The following is a 27,683-nucleotide window of genomic DNA, read 5'->3' on the forward strand; positions in this document are numbered from 1 at the left end:
AGAAACAGAAACCTTGGGGAAGCTGGAGAAGCTGTGAGCGTCCTAAGAACGTGCCCTCCCCCATCTGGGCCAGCACAGCATCAGGTGAGCCTTCCACACAGGTCCGTTCCTGCTACTTCTTGGCATTTCACACAGATCAAAGGCCGTTGTCCTTACAATGGTCTCGGGGCTCTGTGAGACTGCCCCATCCCCAAGTCTGCTCCAGTCACACAGGCCCCATTGCCATCCCAGGAACAGGCCAGGCACCCCCCGGAGGGACGCTGCTCTCCCCAGCAGGCTTCTCCCCTGGTGCCCATGGCCGCCGGTCTCACGCCCCACCACCCTCATTCCGTGCTCCCTGCCTCCCTCCCACTCCACCCGCCTCACCCCGCTCTGCCCTCACTCATTCCCTCAGCCCTTGAACTCGCCAGCACCCATCATTCTCCACAATTCGCTCATTTATTGTGTTTGTTATTTCCTGTCTCCCTCCCTGACCAGAATGTGGATTTGTTTACTGAGCTATCCTAAGGGACAGGAACAGTGCCTGGCGCGTAGTGGGTGCTCCTTAATGATCTGTAGTATCAACGAGAAAAGCCGCTCTTTACAGGGATTTAGAGGAACCACGTGCAACCATAACAAGAATGACCTTGGTCTCTAGTCTGAGGCCATCGAAGAGCCACTCCCATCTTCACCTGGCTCTGGGACAAGGGTCCCTAGTGGGGAGTGTGCAGGGAGAAGCGACCCCTCAGTGTAGATCCCGTGGATGGAAATGCAGTGGCCCAGGGAGGATGTCTTGCTATTTAGCCCCCTTTGAGGGTTCCTGTCACTAAAAGCCATTGGGATAAATTTCTTATGATTCTCACAACTTCTCAATCTTTCCCACATTTACCATTTCTCTCTACGTATCTATTTTTTTAATTGAGATATAATTCACACACCATAAAAATCACTCTTTCAAAATGTGCAATTCAGTGGTTTTTAGTATATTCGCAGATTGTGCATCTTCACCACTATCTAATTCCAGAACATTTCCATCACCCCCAAAAGAAACCCCAGACTCATTGCGGTCACCTCCCCACTTAGTCCCTGGCAACCACCAATCTATTTTCTGTCTCTTTTCTGGGTGTCTCAGAAGGATGGAATCGTACCACATGTGGCCTTTTTGTGTCTGGCTTCTTTCACTTAGCATAACATCTTCAAGGTTCATCCATGCTGTAGCATGTGTTAGTGTGCCATTCTTTTGCATGGCTGAATAATATTCCCTTGTATGGCTATACCACATTTCGTCATCAGTTGACACAGTTGGGTTGCTTCCACTGATGGCTATTATGAATAACACTATGAACATTTGCGTACAAGTTTCTGCGTGAACATATGTTTTCAATTCTCTTGAGTATATACCTAGGAGTGGTCATATGATAATTCTGTTTAACTTTTTGAGGACTTGCCAGACTGTTTCACACAGCATCTGCACCATTTTCATTCTCCCCAGCAGTGGATAAGGGTTCCAATTTCTCCACATCCTTGTCAACACTTGCTATTGTCCATCATTTTGATTCTAGCCATACTAGTGTTGTGAAATGGTATCTCATTGTGCTTTTGATTTGCATTTGTTTAATGACTAATGAGTGTGAGTATCTTTTCAGATGCTTATTGGCCATTTATATATCTTCTTTGGAGAAATGTCTATTCAATTTCTTTGCCTGTGTTTAAATTGGGTTATCTTCCTGTTGTTGGGTGGTAAGACTTTTTTAATATATTCTGCATATTAAATCTTTATCAGATATGTGGTTTGCAAATATTTTCTCTCATTCTGTGGTTTGTCTTTTCAATTTCTTGAAGCATCTTTTGAAGCAAACACACAAAAGGTCTTAGTTTTGATAAAGTCCAATTTATTTATTTTTTTCTTTGGTTCCACCGACTCTTTAGATCCAGTGCCTGGATCCCCTCTGACAAGAAAAGGAGGGTGATGGCAGATGGGCACAAATGAGAAAATGACAACTTTACAGCCATACTAATAATACAATTATTTAGAAAATTGCCTTTCACCAGACAGTATAATTTCTGTCGGTGGATACAAGCCAAATACAGATCACATACAAGCCATCGTCTTCTATTCCATTCAGCTGGATGGATTTATGGCACCGACTAATGGAAAATATCATTGTAGAGAAAACCAGTTAGGATTCATGCCACTTAAAATATGATTTCTAAATTGCTTAAGCATATCTGTCAAAATCTCAATGGAACATTTAAGATCAGCGTCATATAAAAGCAATACTCTGTGAAGTGATTTCTGAACTGTGAAGTTCGTCTTTCAGACTTAGCATTTTAGAGCGCAGAGACCGGACAGATTGCTGTGTTGGAAGAGTCAGCCCATTTCCCCAGAAGTTTGTATCTGAATCATACAGGTATATTCCAAGGAACATAGGATCCAGGTTCATCTCTTGGAATCTAGAATAAAAGAACAAATTTGGACGTTGGCAACTTGGAAAATGGTCGTGAGAGGTGAAAAACAGCAAAATATGAAATAGGATAAAAAGCACCCAGAAGGCAAGCAGGACAAGGAGAGGTTTTGGCAGGACAGCCTGAGAATGTGGAGGGATCCAGGAGAGGAGCACAGTGGGCAGGGCAGCCGTGAGAGTCGTCATCTCACCCTTGAAGGGGGACAAATGAAAAGGGGAGTCAGTCTCTGTGTTTCTCCAATGTGAAGATGTGACTCACGGGGCTCAGGGAAAGCTACGGGGCACCGCAAGGAGCCAGCAGAGGAGGGAGTGGAGCAGGGGGCTCTGCCTCCAACATCAGGAATGACTTGTCTGTGGTCAGAGAGGTCACTTGATCCGGATGACTTCCTCCCACAATTAAAGATCTCGTTGCCCAAAATGACCAACGAGAGCTGAGAAGTTCGCTCCGCAGAGGCGCTGCTTGGCCGGGGGGTCAAAGGAGGGATGCCTGCCACTGGGCCTGAGCCAGAAAGAGCCCTTCTCACTCTGCCTTCAAGTTGGGAACTGCCCTCTCCCAGTGCCTGTTTGTGGTGGAGTGACACCGACAGGTGGAATGGCCCCTACATCCTTGGCCTGAGGGTCTTAGGTTCAGAGCACAGTTCCTGCACTTCTATTCCTGACACGGTGTTCTGGGAAGTGACCAGAACAAGGGAGGAACATATAACTGACCAATGAAGAATGAACCTTCTTTGTTCAAATGCTGTAGACCTGAGCCCTGCGGGGGGCCAGGCAGGGCCAGGCTGATGACAAATGCAATCCAAGGGCCACTCTGCTTTTCTCCTGCTCGAATGCCCTTTTCTTCTATGGAAAACCACCATGGTGGGTTCATGAAACTGACTACAAGGACAGGGGACAAGGATTTAGAATCTCGAGAGCAGAATGTACCATTTTTGTGAACTTATCTTCACAGGCCATTCTAATCTTCTCCGGGGTCAGTGGACTATCGAGCTTCAGGGGTCCAAGCAGGCCTCTCTCCTGTCGTGCTGCTCTCACCGCGTCGTGGATGGCGAAGAAGACTGAGCACCCCAGGAACACCCCAGGCTCTCCCAGACCCTGGAGGGAAACACATCCCCTAGATTACAACTCTTTTTCTGTATACACACGTACACGTGAATCTACAGGTACACACTGTATGTACGCATACATAAAATATTAAATATTCTATATGGAAGTTTTTCCTTTAAAAAGTAATTTAATATTTTAACCCAGTATTCTCATTCTTAGCATTCCAGCCTAAGGAAATGATCCCAGATGGAGAAGGCAGATATAGGAATGAAGATGATTATCGCAAAACAAAAAATCAGATACAACCTGAGGGTGAGAGCAGTTTGTTAGGCTCCAAGATCCAGAGTATTTCTTTTTTAATTTATGATGCTGTTAAATTACTTTATAATTAAAATGTTTAATAGGGATTTTTCTTCAATAATCCTGGTAAAAATCCCAAACAACTAAGAGACGAATGGAGCCCCCTCCAGGGTATCACACAAACGCACATTTACTCCTCGCGCTCGGCTCACCTTAGATGAATACAGCGTATTTGAGTTTTGAGACGGAGGCAGAAAAGAAACGTGCAGCTCTGTGGGGACGTCAGAGACGGCCGGGATTTTATACTGGTCGGGGCCACGAGTGAACAGAACTCCCTGAGGAGAATACTTCAGCTCCTCGATTGTATAGAGGCCCATGCCTTGAATAAAGGCGCCTTCAATCTGAGGCAAAAAAAAAAGAGATTCCACAGGTGAGAAAATATAGTCAACAGCGGCATTTCACTTCATGCGGTTTGTTTAAATTTATAAAATACCGCTTAAGAGGGTGTTCAGCGTGTCTTGGAGCATGTCTGAAAATTTAGTTAAAAGATTACCTAAAAGCATTTCTAAACATCTTATTCTGCACTAAGTTCAAAGTCAAAAGACCGGAGTTCGAATGTCAGCACAGAGCCCAACGCCCTCATTTCCCTGCCCGGGGGTCAGATGAAGCCCCCTCTGCGGGTCTGTCCCCAGACCCAGCACAGGTTCTCTCAGGGCTCCAGAATCCGGTCCTCTCATCCATCTACCCTTGCTCCCGAGCTGGCTGGCCTCACATCTCCGGACTTAGTTTCTCTGCTTGTAACATGAAGGGTTTGGACTGTGTGCTCTCTGAGCTTCCCGTACAGCTTTAAATGCTCCAGTTCTTAGACGTCAGCACTGGGCCAAACTACCTTTCCACACACTTTTCTGACTTCCGGGTCTCTTCTTCCTTTGCTTCCTTCCTGTGGCCATATTTTGTCCACCCCACTCTCCATCCTCACTTCCGTCTACTGCCAGGGGTGTTCTCCTCCACCACGACATTAGATGACTCTTCCCACAGGTCCAGACCACTCCCCAGCACAAGTCACCTCCACCTGCTAAGTGAGGTGCCCGTCCTTAAAGAGTCTCTTGCCAATTATTTCAAATTGAAATAAAAAATGTCTGTGGACAAAATGGACTACCTGCCAATGCTACTGCTGTGACTGTGCGGCCGTGCTATCCTAGCCCAACTTTCCACTCCCGGATCTGGAGCCCGTCATCCGCCCGAGGCTCGGGGCCGGCACGACATTGTCCTTCTACGAGGTGTGGGGCTCACTTCGTCACCTCTAGGCCTAGTCCTGCCACATTCAAGCTCCCCAATCACAGACTATATGTTTCTTCAAAAACTACCTAAAACACCCATGTTTCCTTCCCAATTTCAAACAGTAAGAGGTTTGAGTTCTGGGGGCTGGCCTTTATGGAAAGATTCAGACGACAGGACAGAAGGACAACTTGATGACCCAGCTGGACAGAGTGCTTCCCTGCAGGCGCCCACAGCAGTCCTGGCTTCACAGACAGGAAGGAGGCAGCTCAGTTTACGTACCTGGCCTACGTCAAGGGCTGGGTTTATACTGTGGCCAATGTCCATGACAATGTCTGTTCTGATGTTCTAGTAAGAAAAGAAAAATGTTTATTTCAATGAATACAACTCAGGGAGAAAAAGTGAGAAACAGTTCCTGCCAGGATGACATTGGTACAGAACCTTTCTTTGGGCCACGTTATATTTCAGGAGGGAGAAGCAACCAAGATTGCATTGTGTCACAAAGTTTATTATGTATAACTGTCAAAGTTACACAAATACTCAACTGGCTTAAGCACTGATTTTTTATTTCTTGGAAACAAGAGAGAAAAATATTCACTTGACTTTGATTCCAGCTGAGTGATGCAACATACTGAGTTCAATCCACTAGCACAGACATAACGTGACACAGAAAACAGAAAACATCCACGGCCTTCGTGATCCTTGTTGAAAAACAGCGTGGCCACCACCCAACCCAAGATCCAGAGTCCAAGTGGCTGGGTGAGATTTACCGAACCACAGAACTCAGGGTGCATCAGCAAAAAGGTCTTTCAAGTGCTATCTGCCCTTCCTGATTTTCCCTTTTTAGAGCAGAAGAAATAAATCTGACATTCCACTTGGTGACCAAAAGTTTCCCGATGATCTACAAATGAGGAGGAATCCAGCAGGCCCAGGCAGCTGCTGGTAACCCCCTTGCTCTCCAGCAAGGCTGTACCTTCTTTTATGTGACATAGTGGCTTCTGCCACGGCAAACAGATTCCACTTATAATTATTAATGGAACAAAGGAAACCCAAGAGTTTCCTTATTTGATCTGGGACTTTCAACTAACATTTTTCTTAAAAAAATTAGACAGCGATCCCGGATGTTTTAATATAATAAAACTTCAGGCACTCACCTCTTTTATTTAAAGACACAGTGAAAACTGTAAAGTTCTCTTCGACCCCATTTAGCAAAGCTGGTCTTCCAGGAGACCAGTAGCCTCAACGGGAGCTGAGGGCAGGTGCTCTTAAGGCTGCAGTGTTAATGAAGGCTTTGTGTCAAAGCTGTGGACTTACTACTGTTTGTCACTGTCTTCTGATAGGGCTGCAGAGAGATGTTCTAGGTGGTGGTAGCCAGCCTCCAAGATGGCCTTCAAGGATCCCCACCTCCAGGTATTCACATCCTTATGTAGTCCCCTCCACACTCTACCAGCGTGGTTGGTGTGACCAGTAGGCCATGGCAGAAGTAACAGTGCATCACCTCAATATTAGGTTATGAAAGACTGTGGCTTCTGTCTAGGGTGCTCTCTCACTTCCTCAGGCTCTCTCTCTCTTTTTTCTTTGGACCAGTCCCTGTTGGGGGCAGGGCAGGGCAGCTTTCACATCCTGACGACATTCTGGCAGCCTATAGAGAGGTCCATGTGGTAAAGAACAGAGACCTCTGGCCAAAGCTGGCGAGAAACTGAGGCCTCCTGCCAGTAGCCATGTGATGGAGCTTGGAGTCCGACTCTCCAGCCCCCTTGAGATGACGACAGCCCCAGCCAACAGCTTGACAGCAACCTCATGAGGATTCCTGAGCCAGAATCACCCAGATAAGCCACTCCACAATCTTCACTTTCAGGAATGGTTTCAGTTAATAAACATTTGTTATTTTCAGCTGCCAAGTTTGGGGGTAACTTGTTACACAGCAATAGATAACTAATATACAGATGCAGGTTCAAAATTAGGGAACTTTTGCTGGAAGAAGAGCGATTCTGTGAACATGAGGAGAATGACTGAGAAACAGCCTCCATGGAGGCACCCCTCTTGCCTAGGAGTGATACCCAACGTGAGCTACAGACCTAGCTTGTGTGTTGGCATCTGATAAGACTTCTTAGCACGTCTCTTAAGAGTTAAAGTGAGTCATAAGAACACACCTTAAAATTTCATACCAAGGCTAAATATTACCTTTGTCTTAGACCTTGATAAGGGCATAGAGAAAACGCAAATGAGCACGTTTTCACCAACTTTTTCACTGAAGGAGAAGGAATGCAGAAAGCAGCATGAGAGAACTTTCTAGTGAGCTCCCTACACAGGAGCGCTGCTCTGGGGTGAAAACCACGCTTAGCGTGGTCACTGTGTTGCCCTGGTCCAAGGTTCCCCAAAAGTGATGTGGTCTGAGTCAGAATCCAGGCAAGCCAGACACTTGAATGGGTACGTTCAATACAGGTGTAGACAATTTCAAAGATTAGGCTGACTGTAGTTTAAAAAACATACATGCTGGAGACACATTAAACCAAAATTTATATCTCATTGCAATCCAAGATGTAGTCACAAAGGATGTTTGGAAATATCAAGCACTAGGGCTCGCTTCTGGGTAGGATTTTGGACAGATAATCACATAACAGTTGTGAAGGCATCACAGTGCCATTTAATGTATTGACAATCATTTATTATTATTGACAGTGGCTAGTAAGTGGCTTCACTTACCCCCAAAGACCCAGCGTCAAGAGGACAAACTCCATGAAGCAGGAAGGAGTATGTGTGACTGTGGGTGTGCATCTCAGCCTAGCATCCTTTAAAAGCACAAGGATGCTCTTAAACTAACAAAGCAGGGACCTAGCTGGATAAAAGATATCAAAAGCTGGCCACTAAATTCCCTGGGCTGGCCCGTGGTGTGCATTAGCAGATTATAGATGCTCATGAAATCCTTTGAGAAGGGTATACGATGGCATCTCACACAAGAGGTCAGGACTTCTGGTTGTGCCAACAGTCTACACAGAAGCTCCCTTTAGGCTGTGCTTCTTCCTTGAAGTGGCTTATTTCCTGACTCCATTTAAAAGGGCCAAGGAAATAAAGAAGAGAGGCCACTGTTTTTTCCATGGAAGTAACCATAGCACCAAGACAACTGTTGAGCGTCTAGTCCTTCTGGGGTGCAGAGAAATTACCCCTAGGCCAAATACACAGTGCTTCTATGCTGCACAGATAGAAGGAAAATGTGGAATTGAGGTGGATCTAGGGGAAATTTGAAGACTCCCCCAGCTGGGACTGACCTTATGCGCACCTGTCAGGCAGTCTATTTCCACCTCGGAACAGGCAGCTCCAAACACAAAGTACGTGAAAGGATGGCCTTCGCCTGTCTCCCAGTTCATGTGTGTCTCATAACCCCTGGAGGAAACAGAGTTCTTGAGGAGTGCTGTTAAGTGACCAAGTCCCCTAATTGCAGACAATGATGAGTAAACAGACCCATGAGAAGCTGCGCTCCATTTTTATGCACAGCAAAGTAGAGGAGTACATTTGCACAATGATGGGCCAGCACACAATGCATGCATTCAATCTGTTGGATAAATAAATATTTACTTCTTATTAAACTTGCTTTGTCTGATAAAAATATCCAATCGCTCCCCATCAATGACTCCTTGTGCCTGGAAGTTAGCTGCAGACTCTATGGTTACCTGTGCTCTTGCTTTTGGCTAATGTTGGATCATGTAATCCTACTGTCATCAGATGCGGGGAATTCAACTTGCATTTTACACCAAACACTGCTTCAGAGGTGCATACTTGCCCATTCATCTATCTTTTCAGCTCCAGGATTCAGCCTCTGTGCTAAGGATCAGGCCCTTGCCTTTCAATCTTTGCCACTACTCTGGTCCCCACGACCTGCTCTGTTCCCAGCTCCTCTCTAAGGACACCAAGTGAATGTCATGGTGAAAGAGAAGCAAGGGCCAGCAACCTGCCAGCACTTTCTATCCTTCTCTCCTCTGCTCCCCCCAGACTGGAGGTAGCCATGAAAAATGCTTCCAGTGCTCATTCCTGATAGCCAGCCAGGGTCCTGGACTCCCATGACAACTGGCAAACTGACAAAATCAGGGAGGACTCTCTGTGTCACCCTGTTCTCGGATGGCTTTCAATCTCCATTAAAATAATTTGAGAGGTTGTTTTCCAAAGTATCTGAGTTCTACTTGTTCCACATCTTGACAACACATAGTTATTGTCAAATTTCCTACTTTTGCCAATCTAGACGGTGTGAAATGGTATCTGTCTTATTATGGGTTTCATTTTCATTTCCTTACCTGTTTCTTAACTTAAAAGATACACCGAGTTTTCAACAGAACGTCAACCTCTGCTGTGGGTTCCACGCACCCACCCACGGAGAAGCCTCTGGCTCTACCCACTACCAGCTGACTCTTTAATTCACCTGCATTTTATTTGCATGCCTGTTTTTCCCAACCAAAGCCTTTCTGGGCATTTGGATTAAGTAAAAGCTAAATGTTCTTTCTAACAGTGGGTTAACAGAAGGTATAAATCAGTTTTTGCCAAAATTGCAAACAGAAGTGAAACTCTTCCTCAAGATACCGCACTACTGCCCACAGAATGTTGGGAAAGGACTATTTACCTGAAGTATCCAGTCGCTGAGAGACTAATGCTTTCATCAAAAGCAGCCTGCGCCTGGGAAAGAAGAATATAACGTGATGCAGAGAGGATGTTTACAGTAAGAACCACTCGAGACTTCGATTTTAATTTTACTGTGTGTTAAATAAAGCTACCAGTAGTAATAACTAGGAAGGACCAAGAGTAATTTACTCCTCTCAGCATTCTCCACCGCCACAGGCATTTGTGGTCCACTGCTCGTAGCGACAGCGTTGTCCAATGCATGTGGTTATAATCACATGGTATGTTACACTTATAGTCTGGACTATAGTGGGCAACGCGTGCTCTGCTTATGAAGAATTTCACTCAGTCATCTGGAAAGACTCAACCCGTTAACATGGAACATTTTGGGAAACAATGGGTGGTTGGATGTTTAATTTTAATATCATGCATATATAACAGTCTTAGGAGAGGGGTATAATTTTGCCAAATTGCTCCAGTTATACCAAAGGTTCTGCTGATTCTGCAGTGCACACAGTTGACTAATATACAGAAAAATGGAGTTGAGGTCCAAGTCCCCAAGTCTGAGAAAGAAAAACGTACGAAGTGCAACCATTACAGGAGGAAGTGGGCTGAAGGGCGCATTTCACAATGGTGGAGAACTGACTCTCTTGCTCTGCATCTCTCTCCAGCTTTCTCCAACCAGGCTCTCTCAGCTTCCGGGGCCCAGGTAGCCAGGGCAGAGGGCAGAAATAAATATGCCCAGAAAGGATTGAGAGCTCCAATTATATGGATTATGGAATGAATCCTAACTCTATGGAATAGCAGGAACCATTTCCAAGTAAGACTCGCCAAACGTTATCTTCTCCAGACCAATGCTTTTAATGTGACATTCTAGAACAGTCAGCAAGACACATACTCCCAGCCTTTACTGATAGCCATTCCACACCATGTGGTACTTTAGAACCTATTACTCTGCAAAGTTTGCTTATTGACTTTAGAATGTGTATCTTCTCTTCCAACTAGATTGCTAGAAGATGAAAGGAAGTAGATGAGGGTTCCCATTCCATCCGGTGTCCACTGCTGGTGGAATGTACACCCAGTGGCTTGGTTTCCTATTTCTAAATGAGTGCTCACATGATTTTTACTTTTATAGAGGGATTCTGGTGTCGTCTTCCCATTTTAGGGACAGTGGAACCCAGTGTAGGAGAACGAACAGATTTACAGCTATTATCTAAAAAACACCTAGGTACCAGTGGAAGAAACCTTAATTAATTATTGCTTAAAACAAGAGTTCTGGAGAGAAGCACCATCTTATTCTCCAATAAAGAATTTTCCCGGATGTAAGAGTTCCGCCACCATCTTATAGGATTTCCACATGCCGAGAGCCAAAGAGCCCCCATTTATCACTATGAAATAGTGCCTTTTAAAGCCCTTTCTTCTGATATTTAATTGTCACCTCTCTCTCTCTCATTCTCCACCCTCCTTTTTTTTCTAACATAAAACACAAAGTAACAACGATTCTCACCCAATCCTTCCACGTGCCTTTAGGATTCTTGCTGATGATGGGTTCAAGGCGTTTTAGAAGAGTTTGACAAGCATCCTAGGGATTATTTTTTGGTTAAAATTATGATCATAATTTCATGGAAACACCAATTTCAAAACCACCTGATATGTGCTATTACATCAGCTCATTTGAGAGGCCGGTGAGAACGCGGAGAAGGAAGAGACCAGCCCTGTGAGTGATGTGAAGGCTGCACGGGTAGGGGGCAGGGCGAGCTGGTCTTAAAGACAGGCCCTAGGATGGGGGCCTGTAGCCACGCTAAGAAGTCAGGACTTCACAGAGCAACTGTTGGCAAACCGCTGCCACTGTTTCTAAACACGGCATGGTCGGAGTTACTCTGTGCGAAAGCTCGCCCTGGCAGGAGCAGCTGGGGGAAAGGTGAGGGCTCTAGGGTGCAGGGACACGGCCTTGCATGGCACTGGCGGCAGGTGCACATCTGGATCAAAGCAGCTGTGTCACCACCACACAGAAGTGGAAAGACACAGTGAGTAGAGTCGAAATGACTGCTGGCCAGTGAGATGTCAGGAGTGAGGGAGACAAACGGGGACACTTCCAGCTCAGGAGCGCCCCTGGGGGCTGCAGCACTGACTGAGCCCCAGTCGGGGCGGCCGGGGTGTGGTGGGGGGTTCACTGAGAGGGGGCGGGAGGGAGAGAAGAGCTGGATTAACTCTCAGTATCTTCTGAGCTCCACCCACAGATTTTGCCCTGCTGGGGCTGATGACTGGCAGTCCACTGCAAGGACTTTTACCTTTACTGCCAGTCCGTTGAGATCCGCCACCAAGGACGCTCCAGAGACATTTGCATTAGGAACAGTTTCCGTGCTGGTTCCACGCAGGTGGACATTAGACATTGGCATCCTTAATTCACGACTGGCCACCTGGATTTCAGAAGAGAGTTTCTTTTCAAATACTTTGGTTAATCATAGACCCAAGCACACACCCACGTGGTAGCCTGTGTGTGAAGCCCTCCTATGTACAAAGGGGACAAGCGGGCAGAACCACCAATTCCTCCAGCCACAAAACCTCCTCCTTCTAAAAACCCTGTTGCTAGTCTGGACCCCAAGCCCTGAGGACACTTTCTTTTTCTTTGACTTTCTTATGTGCAATAGCATCAGAAAAAGGAGGCGAGGCCCCAAGCCAAGGCAGGAAGACATGCCGCATGTCTTTATCATCATGAAATCAACACCTCTGAGGACTCTCCTCCCACCGCACTCTGCTAATTCTAGCAAAGCTGACCTTATCAGGTAGGACATGCCTTATCCACATTTCTGTAGATGCTCTAGGAGAAAAGTGCCTCCTGTAACAAGGACAACAGCCTTGCAAAAGCAGCAGCAGCACATGTGGCCACAGAAAGAAATGGTGTTGGTGCCGCTCGCTAACACAAGGACTTAGCTGGCTGCTTTGTGCTTCCTTTCTTTTTAGTGCTGGGGGCAAAATCATTGCTAACTTCAGCTGATCCAAAATTCTCCTCTTTCCTGCAAACTATAGAGCTTAATAGAGTTTGCCCACAGTTGTGACAAGGACACAGGCATACAGAGCGCTCCACAGTGGCTTTCAGAAGACTGTCTACACAGAGTGCATGGGCTTGGAACACAAAGGTCTCTGGTGGCCCCATACGGAAAACACTGAATTCTCACCCCCAAAATGGGGAAAGATATGATGAGAGAATTCTCAAGTGGCTGATAACATGAAAGAAAATATATGTTCAACATCTCTATAATCAGAAAAATGCAAATTAAGGCAATAATGACATACTATCATTCATCTGTCAAATTTTCTAATATTTTTTAACAATCCATAACATACAATGTTGGTTAGTGGCATAATGAGACGGATACCTTCTGGAAAACAATGTGGTAATATGTGTGAAATGATGTAAGATACACTCTGTGATCCAGTGATTCCATTTCTGGGAATCTACTTTAAGAAAATAACCATTGATTCAGTCACAGGTTTATGTACAAAATGTTCGTTGAAGTGTTCAACAATTGGGAATGATTAAGTAAATTCTATGTACAGTCACAAGCAGCCAATAAACATCATGATTGCAAAGAATTCTTAATAACAGGAGGAAGGGCTCAGTCTGTGAAGGACAGGTGAAAAATCCAGGATACGAAATTCTATAAACAACATGTAGTGATTTTTTGAAAAAGAAAAAGAAAACATGGAAAGACCCCCAAACAGCGATTATCATGAAGTGGTAGAATTGTGCAGGGTCCTTTCTGTTAGTTTTTGCCTCCTCCAAATGTTTTATATTCTGTAATATTACTATTATGATCAGCAAAATAGAAACAGTAGCTAGTTATCTAAAGTAAATGAGTCAAAAGAAAACTGGTGAAGTTTGGTGAGAAATATCAAATGTGATTTACATCATCAATTGTCCAGAGTCCATACTATAAAAAGGGCGAGGAAGAATGCAATACAACAGAACTTACACAGCTTTCTATCACCCAGCAAAGGTCAAAAAAGACAACGCTCTTGTTAATATAAGCAAAGGAAAGCAGCAAATATCCTCCCAACCTCTGCTAGCAATAAGACCACCTGACACTCTTCTGCCACATTTTTTAGGGGAGTGGCTTGTTTACCCAGTTTCTGCTAAAAGACTAACAGTCTAAGCTGTCAAGGCTACACTCTCCTACCCTTTTTCTTTGGGGACAGAAAATGTACATCCATAGTTTCTTTCTCATACATATATCTACAAGCACACATCCAACTTAACCCAATTATTTGCTTTCTCACCTGAATCATTTTAGTGTGGACTCCTTGCCCCATTTCAATTCCCCCATGAGTCACCAGCACAGACCCATCTAGATAAATGTGAACCAGGGCAGCAGCCTAAGCAAAAAAAGATGAAAACAGTTTTCATGATCTTTCTGACTGATATTATCACATCTTGTCAGCTAAAACATTTTCCGTGGAAATGATCCCCTCCTTTCCAGCCCCTGCAGAATACACACAGATGCACGTCCCATCACCCTGAGGGGGCTGAGCAGAGCAGGGCAAGAGCTGCCTCGTGGTCACCCCACAAGAGGCCAGCTTGTGGCTCAATGGCTTTGAGTCCGGGGCAGGACTATGCTCCTTCAGCTGCTATTTCCTCATTAGGATGCTGGAGCACACTGCGACCTTCAAGGATCCCCTGACCAGGGTGCATAACAATTGAGGTTTGGGTTTTTTGAAGGAGGATGGATGCAAAGGTAAGTGTAGACAGGCTGCTGGAGAGGGAGAAGAATTGCTCATGTGAACACATTCTCATAGTTGTAGGTGTGTTATAGAGAGGCAAAGATAAACATGCGAATAAGGTGGGGCAGATAGACCTTAATTTTTTGCTGCAAAATGAGCTAAGTTCACCCTAAATCATCTTGGCACAGAACTATAGTGCTTTAGAGTTGGAAGGGAACTTGGAAGTAATCTTCTGTAACTGTACAGCTCCCCACAGGGATCCAGAGAAGCAAAGGCTGCTGTAATTGGAACAGCCGAACTCCGAGGCAAACGTGCTTTACGACCAGTAAGAACGAGCCTTCTGTCAAGAGTGCCCCTGCCTCAACTGGGGGTAAGGCGACGTCCAGGAGACTGCAGAACACAGGGACGGCTTCTTCACTTGGAGTCTCCAGGGCAAGAGAACATTAACCGCCTACGGTCCTGGAGAAAACGCTTCTGATGGCTCCGCTGGGGCTCAGGATGGCCTGCAAGGCACACCCTTGCAACTGTTCAGCTGGGAAGTGCCCACCTAGTAGATGCGATCTGGGCCAGCCAGGGGTCACTTAGAGCTCTGCCAGCCAGGCTTCTCCACATCTAAGCTTCTATGCAGAGTGGCATAATAATCCAGGATTTGTAAAGGGAGGCTTTTCAGAGAATTCTGGTAACAAGCTAATTTCCATTTAACAAAGCTAAAATCTTAGTAAGCCTTAATTACTTGCTTAGATTCCTTTTAAACAACCCTGCTCATAAGTGAAAGTCGATGGACTTGCATGTCAATCACCAAATACACCCAGGAAAGGACTGCATTCCTAGATCCGTTCTCTGTCCACCAGAAGGATCTCACAGCCACCCGTGGGCCATGGGCCACACTTGGCCCATCGCCCCTTTATTAGTATCCAAAGCTTCACGTTACTCCAGGGAATGAGGAGCAGAAGCCTCTGTCATTCCATATAAGACACTTTTGACAGTGCAAATGGGCTCTATTTATCTGGTTGGCAGGTGTGAACTAGGGGTGTATTGGGACAATAGAGACAGAGGAGTACCCTTTCTCTGAGGACAAAGACACATTCACGGCCTACAGGAGAATCTTAGAACCTTGAGGAGGGCATCACAGGCATGACAATCACGCCCAAGAGCCTGGGAAGATGCAGCAGGGCGTGTTGAACTATCTGCTGGCACACCACTCCTGGGGATGCTGTCTTGTCCTCCTGGTCATTTATTCTCAAAACAATAGAGATAAGAAGTGGCATCCTCTACAGAGAGCCCAGAGCTGGCTGCCCTGGGGTTGTGCATGAGATACCAGGTGATGCCACCTGTAACGGCTGCTCCTGGGGTCCATTCTGTGGCACTTCATTGTTCTCTGCTAGAATGTGAGCCCCTGAAAGGAAGGACCGTGTCCTAAGGCCTCTCTTGAAATGCAACATAGGAACACACATGCAGTCAGTGCTCAATAAGTTTGAGAAATGAATTTGCAATGGCATAGCCATTCCATCTGTTTCTTAAACTTGTAAACTCTGCATTTGGCCTCCTGGGTTCCGCAAGCAATTCAGAAGTTGCTTGTGGGTGACATTCTTTGTGGCTGAGCTACAGTTACAGTGGACTGTGCATTTCCCACACTGCGTGACCCTGCTGGCAACAGCACTGTGCCCGCGTGTCCGCAGCAGCATTTCTGAGAGAGACTGCTGAGTAATTTGCTCCAGGAGCTGCTGCAATCTTCTCGGGCCATTTAAAATGTCAAATTTGGTTCAGTTAAGCGGCAACACTGGATGGTTCATCGTTAGCACCACAGAAGATAATTCCACAAAGCTTCATCTATGGAATTGGCACAACTGGAGCAGTGGAACAGATGCTTCTCCAATATAAACTGGGCACTTAGACGGTGAAATGTCAATCTTCAAGCAAAGACTGCGGTATTGCTGAGAAGTTTGCTTTGGTCCTCCAGATTCTCCAAATGTCTCAGCCACTGAAGCATGTGAGTCCCTACTCTGCGCAGGTGTGGAGCTAAGGCCGGGGCGGGACAGGGCTAATTCGATGCTGGGGCCTTCAGGGCTCACAGTCTAGGAATTACACAGAACGGAGGTGAGGGACATTTGACCCCTCAGCTGTTGGGGGCACAGTCCTGCAGTCACATCCTGGTGCTGTCACTCACGGGCTGGATGTCCTCGAGCAAGAGAGGGAACCTCTGTGGGCTTCAGTATCCCCCTCTACAAAGCAGAATCACGCCTGCCCGACAGAGCTGAGCCAGTGGCTAAAGGAACCGGGAAACTACAAACCAGCCAGCCCACGGCCTCACAAACAGAAGGTGCTCAAGCAGCATTTCAGTTCCCTCCTCTGTTCGGTTTGCTTCAGATAGAGTCTTTCAGCGTATGGCTCCAGGAAGCAGCCTGACTGACCCCAACTCCTGGATCTGGCCCCAAGCAAATGTCTCAAGCAAGGAAGCTGGTTGCTGGGGCAGGATGGGGGGAAATAGTGGGGTCTCCGGAGGAGCCTCTCTGTAGCCTTTGAGAGTATGTACCACCGGCTACTGCCGAGTTTCCCCCAAGCTGAGCTGGATCCCCCCTCAGACCCCACCTAAAGGGGCGTGGGGAGGCAGCCTGATGGAGCTGAGAAAGCACGGCTTCTGAGCCCCTCAGACCTGAGTTCCAGCCCAGCCCTGCTTCTCACCAGATGCGGGACTTTGGGCAGGTCATCTAAGCTCCGAGCCTCAGCGTTCTCACCACTAACATAAGGAGCCAAATCTTACGGTTGCCCTGAGGGTTGAATGAGATAAAGTCTAAAGAACTTATAACATAGCAGGTGCTCGGTAATTATTATTTTTTATCTAGTTTTTGATAAATTTCTGATGAGGGAAATGGGACTGACTTAGTCTACTGTAGCGGTCAGATGCTAAGTAATGGCAGCGACTGCACAAAGACAGCCTGCCACGTCTACCCAAGCTGAACGCCCAAGGATACCCAGAAGACCCATAATCAATGGGGACTGTTTTCCCCGATGATCCCGGCCAGCCTGCTCAAGGGCAGATGACCCAGACCAACCTCTTTGCTAGCTGCCAGCCAGTCCGTTTACCCAAATTGCAAAGCAAGAGTCACTACTCACAAACCCTTTTCTAGTGGAAGTTTTCTCCTTTCCTTTCCTGTTTAACAACCTTGTTCTTGCTTTTCTTCCTCAGCCACAGCCTCTTGACTGCCTCCCTCATCCAGGAAAACTGTGCAGACGACTCCACGGCTGTGTGTTGCTCTGCCCTCACCACCAGGCAGGGACTGGGAAGGACGCCGTAAGACCACAGCGGGTATTGTTTTAATGCTCCTTGAGCTCTCAGCTGTCTGCAATCAGGCCTCATGAAAATGTTCTAACGATTACACCAAAGCTGAACAAGTACGGCCATGGGAAAGGGGAGGGGACCCTCTGGCCCGCTTTTCCTGGCCTCCTCGGCTCCCTCAACACCCAGCTTACACGCTGGTGCTCCCCGCAGCTCCACCTCCCTTTATCCCTATTCTGTCATCACTCAACACACCTGCCACACTTTCTTCATGGCTCAGCCAAAGGTGTGACTTCTGCAAAGGAGAGTGACAATAGTTTTGAGGGCTCTGTCATCCCATCTTGAGGGCTAGTTTGATCGAGCACAACTCTGGTGAAGGCTGACAATCAGGCATTGCAATCATATGGCTTTCCACCATGTATGGATATATACACATACATACACGTAAGAATGTCGATCACAGGGGCCCCACATCACTGCTGTACAATGAGCAAGAACAGAGCAGAGGACCAGCTCTTTGGGGTAAGTTTCATTCAAGAATGAAGTGATGGAAACAGCAAGTGGTTTTAGCAACCAAGCAGGGAATTTATTCAATAAATTAAAGAAATTAAACGAGAACAGATTTCCAGTCCTCCTTTCACACTTTGAACAACTGTCAGGTGTACAAACTCCAAAAAATTGTGCTTAAAAGAAGTATGTAAATGATTTACTTTTCTGGGTTTAGTTTACATCAACCCACCAAAAAGGGAAGGGGCACCAAATGCCTGGCAGCTTCCCGATGCTACTCCCCGGCCGAGACCTGGACTCACAGAGCAGCTGGAAGAGGAGTCTTGTTGGTCCTCAGTCCCACCATCTCACTTAAACTTGAGCAATCTGGGGCCCAGAGTGAGCTGACTCAGCTGCTTAATGCCAGTGCCAGGAGTAGACAGCAGGTCTCCCAATTTCCCCCCAAGAATGCTTGTCACCAACCATGGGGACAAGGGCAAAGGTGTTCTCATCTCCTCCGGAGAAAAGCTAGATTGACGGAACACAACTTTGGTGAAGGCTGACAATCAGGCATTGCAACCATACGGCTTTCCACCATAATGGAAAGTTCCCTCAACACCTTTTGATGTGTCTGTTTGGAGAACTGACCTGGCAAGCAGCGGTTGAACCAAATCCAACAGGAAACTTCAGGGGAACCATGGCCAGCCCTTTCTTCTTCCAGTAATTCTCTGAGTTGAATTTTTCCACAGCCACTTTCCTCAGGGAGTAGGAAGACATGGCCATACATTCTTTCCAACACTGGATCAGGTTCGTGGCATCAATCTCTTGTTTGTAGGGTGTTTGGTCAATTTCCTTGTACATGTTCATCATTCGGACCTATAAAAGGAGAGCTTGAAAGGTCAGGGGTCCTGGCAGACATGGTCTCTTCCATCCACTGTCCTCCTGGTCAAATGCTACTCATCTTGTTAGGCCCAGGCTGAGTTCTATTACTCTTTGTCGAAGGCGTTGCCAGTGCATAATGCTCTCATCTTCCCCCTGTTCAGAGCCTCTATCAAATATGTCAGCACCTACATGCTTTCTGTGCTGCTCCTGTCTAAGTTCACAGGCAGGACTCCTTTCCTTGTATTTCTTATAACACTCAACCCAGTCCAGGTACACTGCAGACTCTTAATTCTAGCTGCATTTGTGAGTATCTGTTGGAAGGCCATCCTGGATTTAACCTCCAGACGCCGGATCTACAGGATTTGGAGTATTCAGATGCTAGGGCGAGATACGACCACTCACTTCCAAAACAGGAAAATATGAAAGTTCATTTAAATATAACCGATAACTGGGATGAAGAATAAATTAAAAGATTCTATCACAGGACACCTGAAGCCATGAGTAGAATTCTTCCTGAATTCCCAGAACTGGGGACTAAGCCTCTGGCTGAGAACTCAAGGTGCCAAGTACCTCATATTCTCAGTTGAGAAAACTCTCAGCAGTGTGGCCAGTTACCTCGCAAGCTGACAGGGCCATTAGACACATACTCTCCCCATCCCTGTAGAAAACATTCCCCAACCATTATAAAAGGAAGACTGGAAATTAGTGAGCTGTGCCACTGGGGGAGGCAGTGGTTTTAAGGGAGGCTATTGTCTCCTCCAACTGCCCTGGGATGAAGGGAGGCCACGACCTGGTTCTCCTCTAATGCTACCAAATGTGACAGAACATCTGGGACAGAGGCTGTGGTGAGATGGCCAGGAAGGGAGGGGCCCCCACAAGCTCGAGAGACATGAAGAAGATGCCTCCTGCCTATGGCCACAAATTCTAATGCTGGAGAGAAAGAACATCAATGAATTGGGGACCAGGGCTTTCCAAGAATTGCCACAGCATGGGGCAAAGAGCCGTGGCCATCAGAGAAGGCTCCTGAGGGGTCAGCTGAGGGTCCCTGGGAGACTTAACCCACCCTTGCAGGGGACTGTCGAATTTGGAGAGAGCTAGCAGCGAGGGAGCCCCCAGACAACATGCCCGACAAGTGGCTCCATCTAACCAAGCAGAGAACAGAGAGCTCGCTGGGGAGGTGCTGCTTCCTCTGGTCCTTCTCTGCCCCCACCCCCCCCCCCCCCCCCCCCCCCCCCCCCCCCCGCTCCACCCTAACACCGCAGGGGAGGGAGCAGTGGTGAGCACACCCCGCGTCTCCCACCGGAAGTCCACTCAGGATTCCGGGTGGAAGAGGCACAGGGAAGGGAGCAGAGCTTGTGAGTGAATGAAATCGGGACGAAGACTCAAAGAACGGAAAGTAACTGAAATGACAGAGCCTTTACGACAGCCGCCTGAGATGGTACGGAAGCAGAGAGGGAGGGTTTGACGGACTTGTTGGCAGCAGTTATGGCCCCAACCGCGCAGACTTCTCGCTGAACAAGTTAGAATCCAAGCTCACTCCTCAACATCCTCTGCCCCTAGGATATTGGGGATGGAGCCCCAGTAAGACGAGGACCACCGCACTGCGGAGTCCCGGCTCTGCGTCAACTCGTTAGCTGAGCTACACTGGGCAAATCAGGCAAATCCTTCAGCCCTTCTGGCTCTCAAATTCCTCAACCTGCAGGCCCCCCGCGGCCCTCCCACCCCTGGAATTCTGGAATTCGATGCCCTTCCTATGTGAGACTCATTCGTCATTACCTTCTCAGGGGACAAACCACATTTGGCTGCAACTTCCGTGATGCAGTTTTCGGTGATGAGCCCAGACTGAGGGAAGCCGAACCCACGCAGGGCCGTGTTGGATGGAAGGTTGGTTTTGCACGCCCAGCCCTGGCAGCGCAGGTTTGGAAACTTGTAAGCGTTATCCACTTTCAGAACTCCCGTTTCTAGCACCTGGGGAAATCCAGAGTCGATGTGATAAGACCCTCATCCTTCCGCACATGTCTTACCATCCTGAGACCTCAGACCCAAACCAGGCCAGAAATCACTGACTGACCCTCTCTACATCACGTCAAACATGCTAAAACAGACTCACATCCCCAGTTAGGTGCATTTTTGCTATAAAATAATTTTTAAGGCTTTGAATAATTTATCTTTTGAAATCATTGTTTTCTATCTTCATATTTTAGGCCTAATGCATTTTTCCCAGGTTTCAAATATTTCCAAAAGCCTTTGAAGCATTTATAGGCACTAAACACTGGGTTCACAGAATGTAATGAATAAAATATCCTGGAAAACAGGAAAAAAAAAAATGTCTTGGTATTTGGTGTAATGCATTGGTTAACCAGGGGCAATTTTTCCCCCTGTCTCCCCTGGGACATTTGGCAATGTCTGGAGACATTTTTGGTTGTTAAGACTAGATGTGAATAACCTATAATCAATCTATAAATCAGAACTTGGGGTGAGTTTCTTGTGAGCCAGGTCTGAGGACTATAGCCCAGGGAGTTTCCCTGCCCAAGAAAGGCAGCACAGCAGAGGAGTGGGGTGCACAGAGCATTATACACCATCTCGGAACAAAGAGCATACATCACACATGACAGGAACATCTCTTTTACTACTGTCACGAGATGCTTAGCTAGCAAGTCAGTGGTCATAAGGTGAGCACAGCAAGTAGGTGATTAATCCTTCGTTTCCAGGAAGAGATGCTTATCCCTAAGGAGAAGCTACATCCCTATTTGTAAGGGCATCATCCTTAGCTTTGGGACATTGTAAATGTTTAAAACAGATGGACCAGGCAGCCTCAACAGGCCTTTTTGGAAAAATGAGGTCAGGGCAAATTAGTTTTAAACCAAATGGCTTCCTCATAGAATCCAATATATCCTATTACTTGTCATTTATTCATCAGACTGGAGGGTAGCTGTGACACTGACATCTACTGGGTAGAGGCCAAGGATGTCGGTAAATATCCAAAATGCAGAGGACAGCCCCCACAACAAAGAATTATCCAGTCCAGAGTATCAGCAACACCATGACTGAGGTCTAATGATTGCATTTGGGAAAAGAGCCCTAAGCTTGGGAAACACGGAGCTAACACACAGACACAGACTGGGCCAGTATCTCTGGGCTCACTGGGGGCCCCAGGAACATATGGCTATCCTTGCAAGAAGGGTCTTCATGCTTTTATAATTGAATACTATTTGACTATTGAACATTTTATGGAATAACTCATTCTATGTAGCATTTTCCAGAATGTGAACTTGTTCCCTAAAACACTTACAAATAACGACTCATCCAGGGTGGCGCCTCCATTGCAGTAATGCTCCACATCCAGGGCCAAGATTCTGCCATCATTCATGAATCCAGCCTGGAGAAAGAGAACTGAACTGCGATACTGATGCCGGGGACCACGTCTCTCTAACATTTACTTTGTCACTTGAGAACCCTCCTCACATAAGCAAAAAGCTTCATGATGTTGGATTTGGCAATGATTTCTTGGATATGACACCAAAAGCATAGGCAATGAAAGAAAAAGCCAATAAACTGGACTACCTCAAAATGGAAAACTCCCATGCATCAAAGGGTACAAGCAACAGAGTGAAAAGCCACCCCAGAGAATGGGGAAAAGTATTTCCAAACCATTTATTGGATAGAGGTTAATATCCAGCATGTATAAAGAGCTCCTACAACTCAACAACAACAAACAAACAACCTGATTAAAAAGTGGACAAAGGATTTGAATAGACATTTCTCCAAAGAAGATACAAAAATGTCCAACAAGCACACGAAAAGATGCTCAACATCACTCATCATTAGGAAAATGCAAACCAAAACCACAAGATAACACCTCACACCCTTTAGCATGGTTACGATAAAAACAACCAACCGACCAGTAAGAGAAAACAATAAGTGTGTGTAAGGAAGTGGACAAATTAGAACCCTTGTGCACTGTTGGTGGGAAGGTAAAATGGTGCAGCTGCTATGGAAAATAGTAGGGCAGTTCCCCAAAAAATTGAAAATAGAACTACTGTATGACCCAGTAATCCCACTTCTGGGTATGCAGCCAAAAGCATTGAAAGCAGGGTCTTGAAGAGATATCTGTACACCTATGTTCATAGTAGCATTATTCACAATAGTCAAGGGCTAGGAGCAACCTAAGTGTCCATCGATGGGTGAATGGATAAACAAAATACGTTACATACATACAAGGGAATTTTATTCAGTCTTAAAAAGGAACGAGACTCTGACACATGCTGCAACCCGGAGGAACTTTGAGGACATTATGTAAAGTGAAATAAGCCAAACAAAAAGACAAATACTGTTCGGTTCCATTTCTTTGAGGTACTTAGAGTAGTCAAATTCATAGGGATAGAAAGTAGAATGGTGGTTGCCAGGGGCTGGGCAGAGGGAGGAATGGGGAGTTATTGCTGAATGGGTGCAGAGTTTCAGCTTTACAAGAAGAAAAGAATTCCAGAGACAGACAGTAGTGATGGTTGCACATAAATGTGAATGTACTTCATGCCACCGAACTGTATACTTAAAAACGGTTAAGATAGAAATTTTATGTGTGTGTATTTTGCCACAACTGAAAATAACAATAAGAAAGGAAGGGTAGAGAAAGATATGAAACCAAAACAAACAAAAACCCCTCTTGTCCAGTTCATCACTACTGGTCCATCAATCCTTTTCTCTCCTAACGCAAACCAACTGCCTATTTCCTGACCTCTCGGTCTTGCCACAGGTCCTGGAATTCTGGCTCCCATGCTCACATGTCTACCAAGACCTTCTCCCCCAAAGCCGGCTAACCCCCTAATCTCCAAACCTGGTGGGCTGCTCATAGTGTACTCTGCACGTGCTTCTCATAGGGCCCAATTCGATCAAAACTCCCAGCAGCATTTGGTGCTGCTGGAGGTCTTTTAAATAAATATCTTCCTTCCTTTGAAGATGTGTCTAATATCTCTGTTTTCTGTCTGCGCTCTGCTTCAATATATCTGAGCTTATCAAAGTTCACTTTAATGACGTTTGTTAAGTGGAACCAAATTCAAACCAAAGCTATAGTCAAGGGCATGGCCTTGAATTCCAGCAGGTTGAGTTTTGGGCGCTGGCTCTGCTGCTTCTGTGATCTCAGGCCAGCTATCTAAGCTCTCTGACTATCTGTGAAGTGGCAGTAAGTAAGGCAATGCCCGGAAACTTATAGGTTAGTGACTGAAACATAAGTGTCTGAAATATAGCTCGTGTTCTAAATAAAATTATTAATATTACCATTACAAGTATTATTAATATCATCTCCTGTCCTCATCCTCTTCTCCATTAGAAAACATTATTTTCTCAAAGTCTTAATCACTGCTATGCTGATGGCTTCTATAACTATAATCCAGTCCTTTCAATAAAATCCCATATTGGTGAAGGACATTTCTCCCTAATGTCCCATTGTCACTTCTTCCCCAACATTTACACAAACAAGCTCATCATTGTCCCTCCAGATTGTTTCCTCCTTCCAACCTGGCTCTTTCCACTAGAAACCTCCAAGTCATGTTGATGGTTCTAGTCTCCGTTGTATTTTACGAAGTTTGTCACCACCTCCTATTTTATTTCACACTGTCTCGGCTCTTGGACTCGTCTCCACTTCTACATCTTGCTATCATAGCTCAGACCCCAACTGCATCAACTGCCCCCTGGTGGTCTACCTGCCTCGACCCTCTCTCTTCCCTAGGCCACCCTGCCTAGCGCCATCATATCACCCTCCCCAGTGCGCTCATGTTTGGTTACAACGCTTGACTGGTCAAGGATCTGCACAGTCTCTTTTTCTTGTGAGATCAAGTTAAACCCCCATCCTGGGACTCCAGGCTCCTCTCAGTCTGGCATCACTTAACCTCACCAGTCTGTTCCCACTCCTCTTAGGGAAGCACTCTGTGTTCTAATTCCCCATCTACTCCTGCCCCCATCAAACACACCACGTTCCTCCCGCCTCTGCATTTTTGCTCTTACTTCTCCCACCACCTGCTATGCCTTCTTTCTGCCTATCCATTCTTTGTTGTTTTTTTTTAATTTTTTCACTGTGGTCTAAATAGTTTATAACATTGTGAAATTTCAGTTGTGCATTAATATTTGTCAAACACTATATAAATGTGCCCCTGTACCCCTTGTGCCCACCCTCTCTTCCTTCCCCCTGGTAACCACTAAATTGTTCTCTTTGTCCAAAAGTTTGTTTACATTCCACATATGAGTGAAATCATATGGTGTTTGTCTTTCTCTGTCTGGCTTATTTTGGTGAACATGGTGCCCTCAGGCTCCATCCATGTGGTCGTGAATGGGATGATTATGTCTTTTTTATGGCTGAGTAGTATTCCACTGTATATATATATACCACATCTCTTTATCCAATCATTAGTCATTGTCTGCCTATCCACTCTTGAAGGCCATTTATGATCACTTTCTCTAGGATGTCTCCCGTACATACTCAACCTCATATTCATCTTCGTGTAGTTTTACTATGTGTGCCTCATCTTAAACCCAGCATTATTATGTTTTCATAATGACCTCACATGTGTAAGTCTTGTCTCTCCCTCAACTCCCAAAATGTAATCTCTGTCAGGACAAAGTTCTCTCTAATAAATCTTTGTTGAACTAAAGCAGATTCAAAATATAGCTGAGAGAGAATGTGAGTTGAAACAGACACATTTTTATCTTCTAAAGATATGCATGTAGGTACACCAGCCATGGAAGAGACAATGCTGTGTTCAACAGATCCTGCTGTCTTTCATCCTGGGCACACAGGAAGACTACATTTCCCAGCCTCCCTTGCAGTTAGGCAGCAAAGTCCCAGCCAATGACATGTAGATAGAGGCAAGGTCCACACTTACAGTCTTGGTGCCTGAAACAGCTCTCACATAACACTCCTGCTCTCTCTCCCTAGTCTTCTGCCCTCTGCAGAAGGTCTGGGAGAGGACTCGGAGTCCCTAGGGCAGTGCTATCCAAGAGAACTTTCTGAGATGACGGCAATGTTCTATACCTGCATGTCCAGTACGGCAGCCACTAGCCACATGTAGTTACTGAGCACTTGAAATATAGTCAATGCAATAGTGGAATGAATTTTTAATTTTCTTTAATGTAGGTAACTTAAAGTTTAAATAGCCATCTATGCCTAGTGGCTTCCATTTTGGACAGTACAGTCCGAGGGGAGGATGGTGGCACTATCAGATGGAAATGCATTGAGTTCCTGAATGATTTTCTGGAGCAGGGTCCTATCCTCTCCCTGCTCCCAACCCCCACTTATTCCACTGGGCTGGTACTTGAACAAGAAACACCACAATAAAGGTTGAAGTCCCTGAGAGTTTTTAGTTGTTTGTTATGGCAGTTAGTCCATTCTCACTACTACCTATTTCTTATAAAGCAAAAAAGTAATTATTTTCTCCTATGGAAATTTTTCTAGGAATTCCCAGGACAGAGTTCTACAAAGATACCCTTGATATATCGAAAACTGAGGAAGCTGTTGGCAAATATTTGCAATTTCACATAACACTATTGTTATGGGAATTGTTCTGTTTTTAAAGTGTGTGGGAACAGCATGGTTCTCAGATCTACTTTCAAAGATACATATCCTCACGCTTGCCAGTTACTCTGCTCCAGCCAATATCGTCTAGTACTTTTTCACAAACAGAAATCTTTGAACAAAGCAGAAAAGCTTCATTGAACCAGCCAGTTATCAAACAGCCAGCACAAGGAATAAAAAGTTAGAGAGAAGCACAATTTGCTGATTTGCTCATTGCTGTTCCCCTTTAGAGAGAAGCCAAATGCTGCCGTCTGCACTGATGGAGTGTCATATTTACAACATGAATCGTCTCCGCCCCCCTTCTTCCTCTACTCACTTTGTACTTGCCAAGGTATGGGTGGCGGCCCCCAGTTATTAGCATGTCTTCTCCTCGTTCCAGAATGCAGCGGACTGGACGACCATGTCTGAAACAGAAAAAAAAGCAGGAGAGGTAAACTCCTTCACCAAGTAGCTTTTTTTTAGGAAGATTAGCCCTGAGCTAACATCTGCATCCATCTTCATCTTTTTGCTGAGGAAGATCGGCCCTAAACTAACATCTGTGCCCATCTTTCTCTACTTTATATGCAGGACCATGTGACAGCATGGCTTGATAACCCCGGGCCGCTGAAGCAGAGAGCATGAACTTAACTGCTATGCCACTGGGCCGGCCCCTCACCAAGTAGGTTTTATCTGGGGTTTATATAACACCTAGCAAGAGCTTGAATGGTGTCCACACACCTAACAGAACTACTCCCTGAGCCCAGGCTGTGCTGGTCTCAGGCCCACACAGTGGCCTCCCCTCCCTTTGGGTCGAGGCACAACGCCTGGCATTCACTACTTATGGGAAGGAGGCTCTTGGGTGCCAGAGGCTCCAGGGTATCGTTTGGGGGTATTTCCCACTGTGACAACAGCCTCTGCTGTAGGTGAACAGTCCCAAGGCCACACTACAGACTGGTTACAAACGGAGAAACTCGACTGGTGTCTGACTGCCAAGTGCTCCCTGACGGGACACGTCTGGAATCAGCGTCTTCGTGTCTCATGGAGAGAGGAACTGAGCTACATTACTCAGCAAAGAAATTAAGCCTTCTAGCTGCGCCTG

General features: G+C 46.0%; 1 protein-coding gene across 6 annotated transcripts in view; it reads right to left on the reverse strand.

Annotated features, from left to right (window-relative positions):
- Positions 1-1,850: 1,850 nt before the first annotated feature.
- Positions 1,851-27,683, reverse strand: part of LOC100146833 (aldehyde oxidase) — a 79,127-nt gene continuing 53,294 nt past the window's right edge. For 4 of the 6 annotated variants that reach the window (XM_023622327.2, XM_070242137.1, XM_023622328.2 and 1 more), the window contains 13 exons: positions 26,922-27,009; positions 22,334-22,420; positions 20,818-21,009; positions 18,808-19,035; positions 13,956-14,051; positions 11,966-12,094; positions 11,182-11,256; positions 9,679-9,731; positions 8,336-8,450; positions 5,349-5,414; positions 4,001-4,189; positions 3,369-3,536; positions 1,851-2,433 (listed from right to left, as the gene is read on the reverse strand). In XM_023622327.2, the coding sequence (XP_023478095.2) occupies positions 2,383-2,433; positions 3,369-3,536; positions 4,001-4,189; positions 5,349-5,414; positions 8,336-8,450; positions 9,679-9,731; positions 11,182-11,256; positions 11,966-12,094; positions 13,956-14,051; positions 18,808-19,035; positions 20,818-21,009; positions 22,334-22,420; positions 26,922-27,009 (1,537 nt within the window). In that variant the 3' untranslated portion in view covers positions 1,851-2,382. The remainder of the gene's footprint in view (positions 2,434-3,368; positions 3,537-4,000; positions 4,190-5,348; positions 5,415-8,335; positions 8,451-9,678; positions 9,732-11,181; positions 11,257-11,965; positions 12,095-13,955; positions 14,052-18,807; positions 19,036-20,817; positions 21,010-22,333; positions 22,421-26,921; positions 27,010-27,683) is intronic. The other 2 variants (XR_011428610.1, XR_011428609.1) reach the window with 1 other exon arrangement.

The sequence above is a fragment of the Equus caballus genome, chromosome 18 (genome assembly GCF_041296265.1).
Source record: "Equus caballus isolate H_3958 breed thoroughbred chromosome 18, TB-T2T, whole genome shotgun sequence".
Lineage (NCBI taxonomy): Eukaryota > Metazoa > Chordata > Mammalia > Perissodactyla > Equidae > Equus > Equus caballus.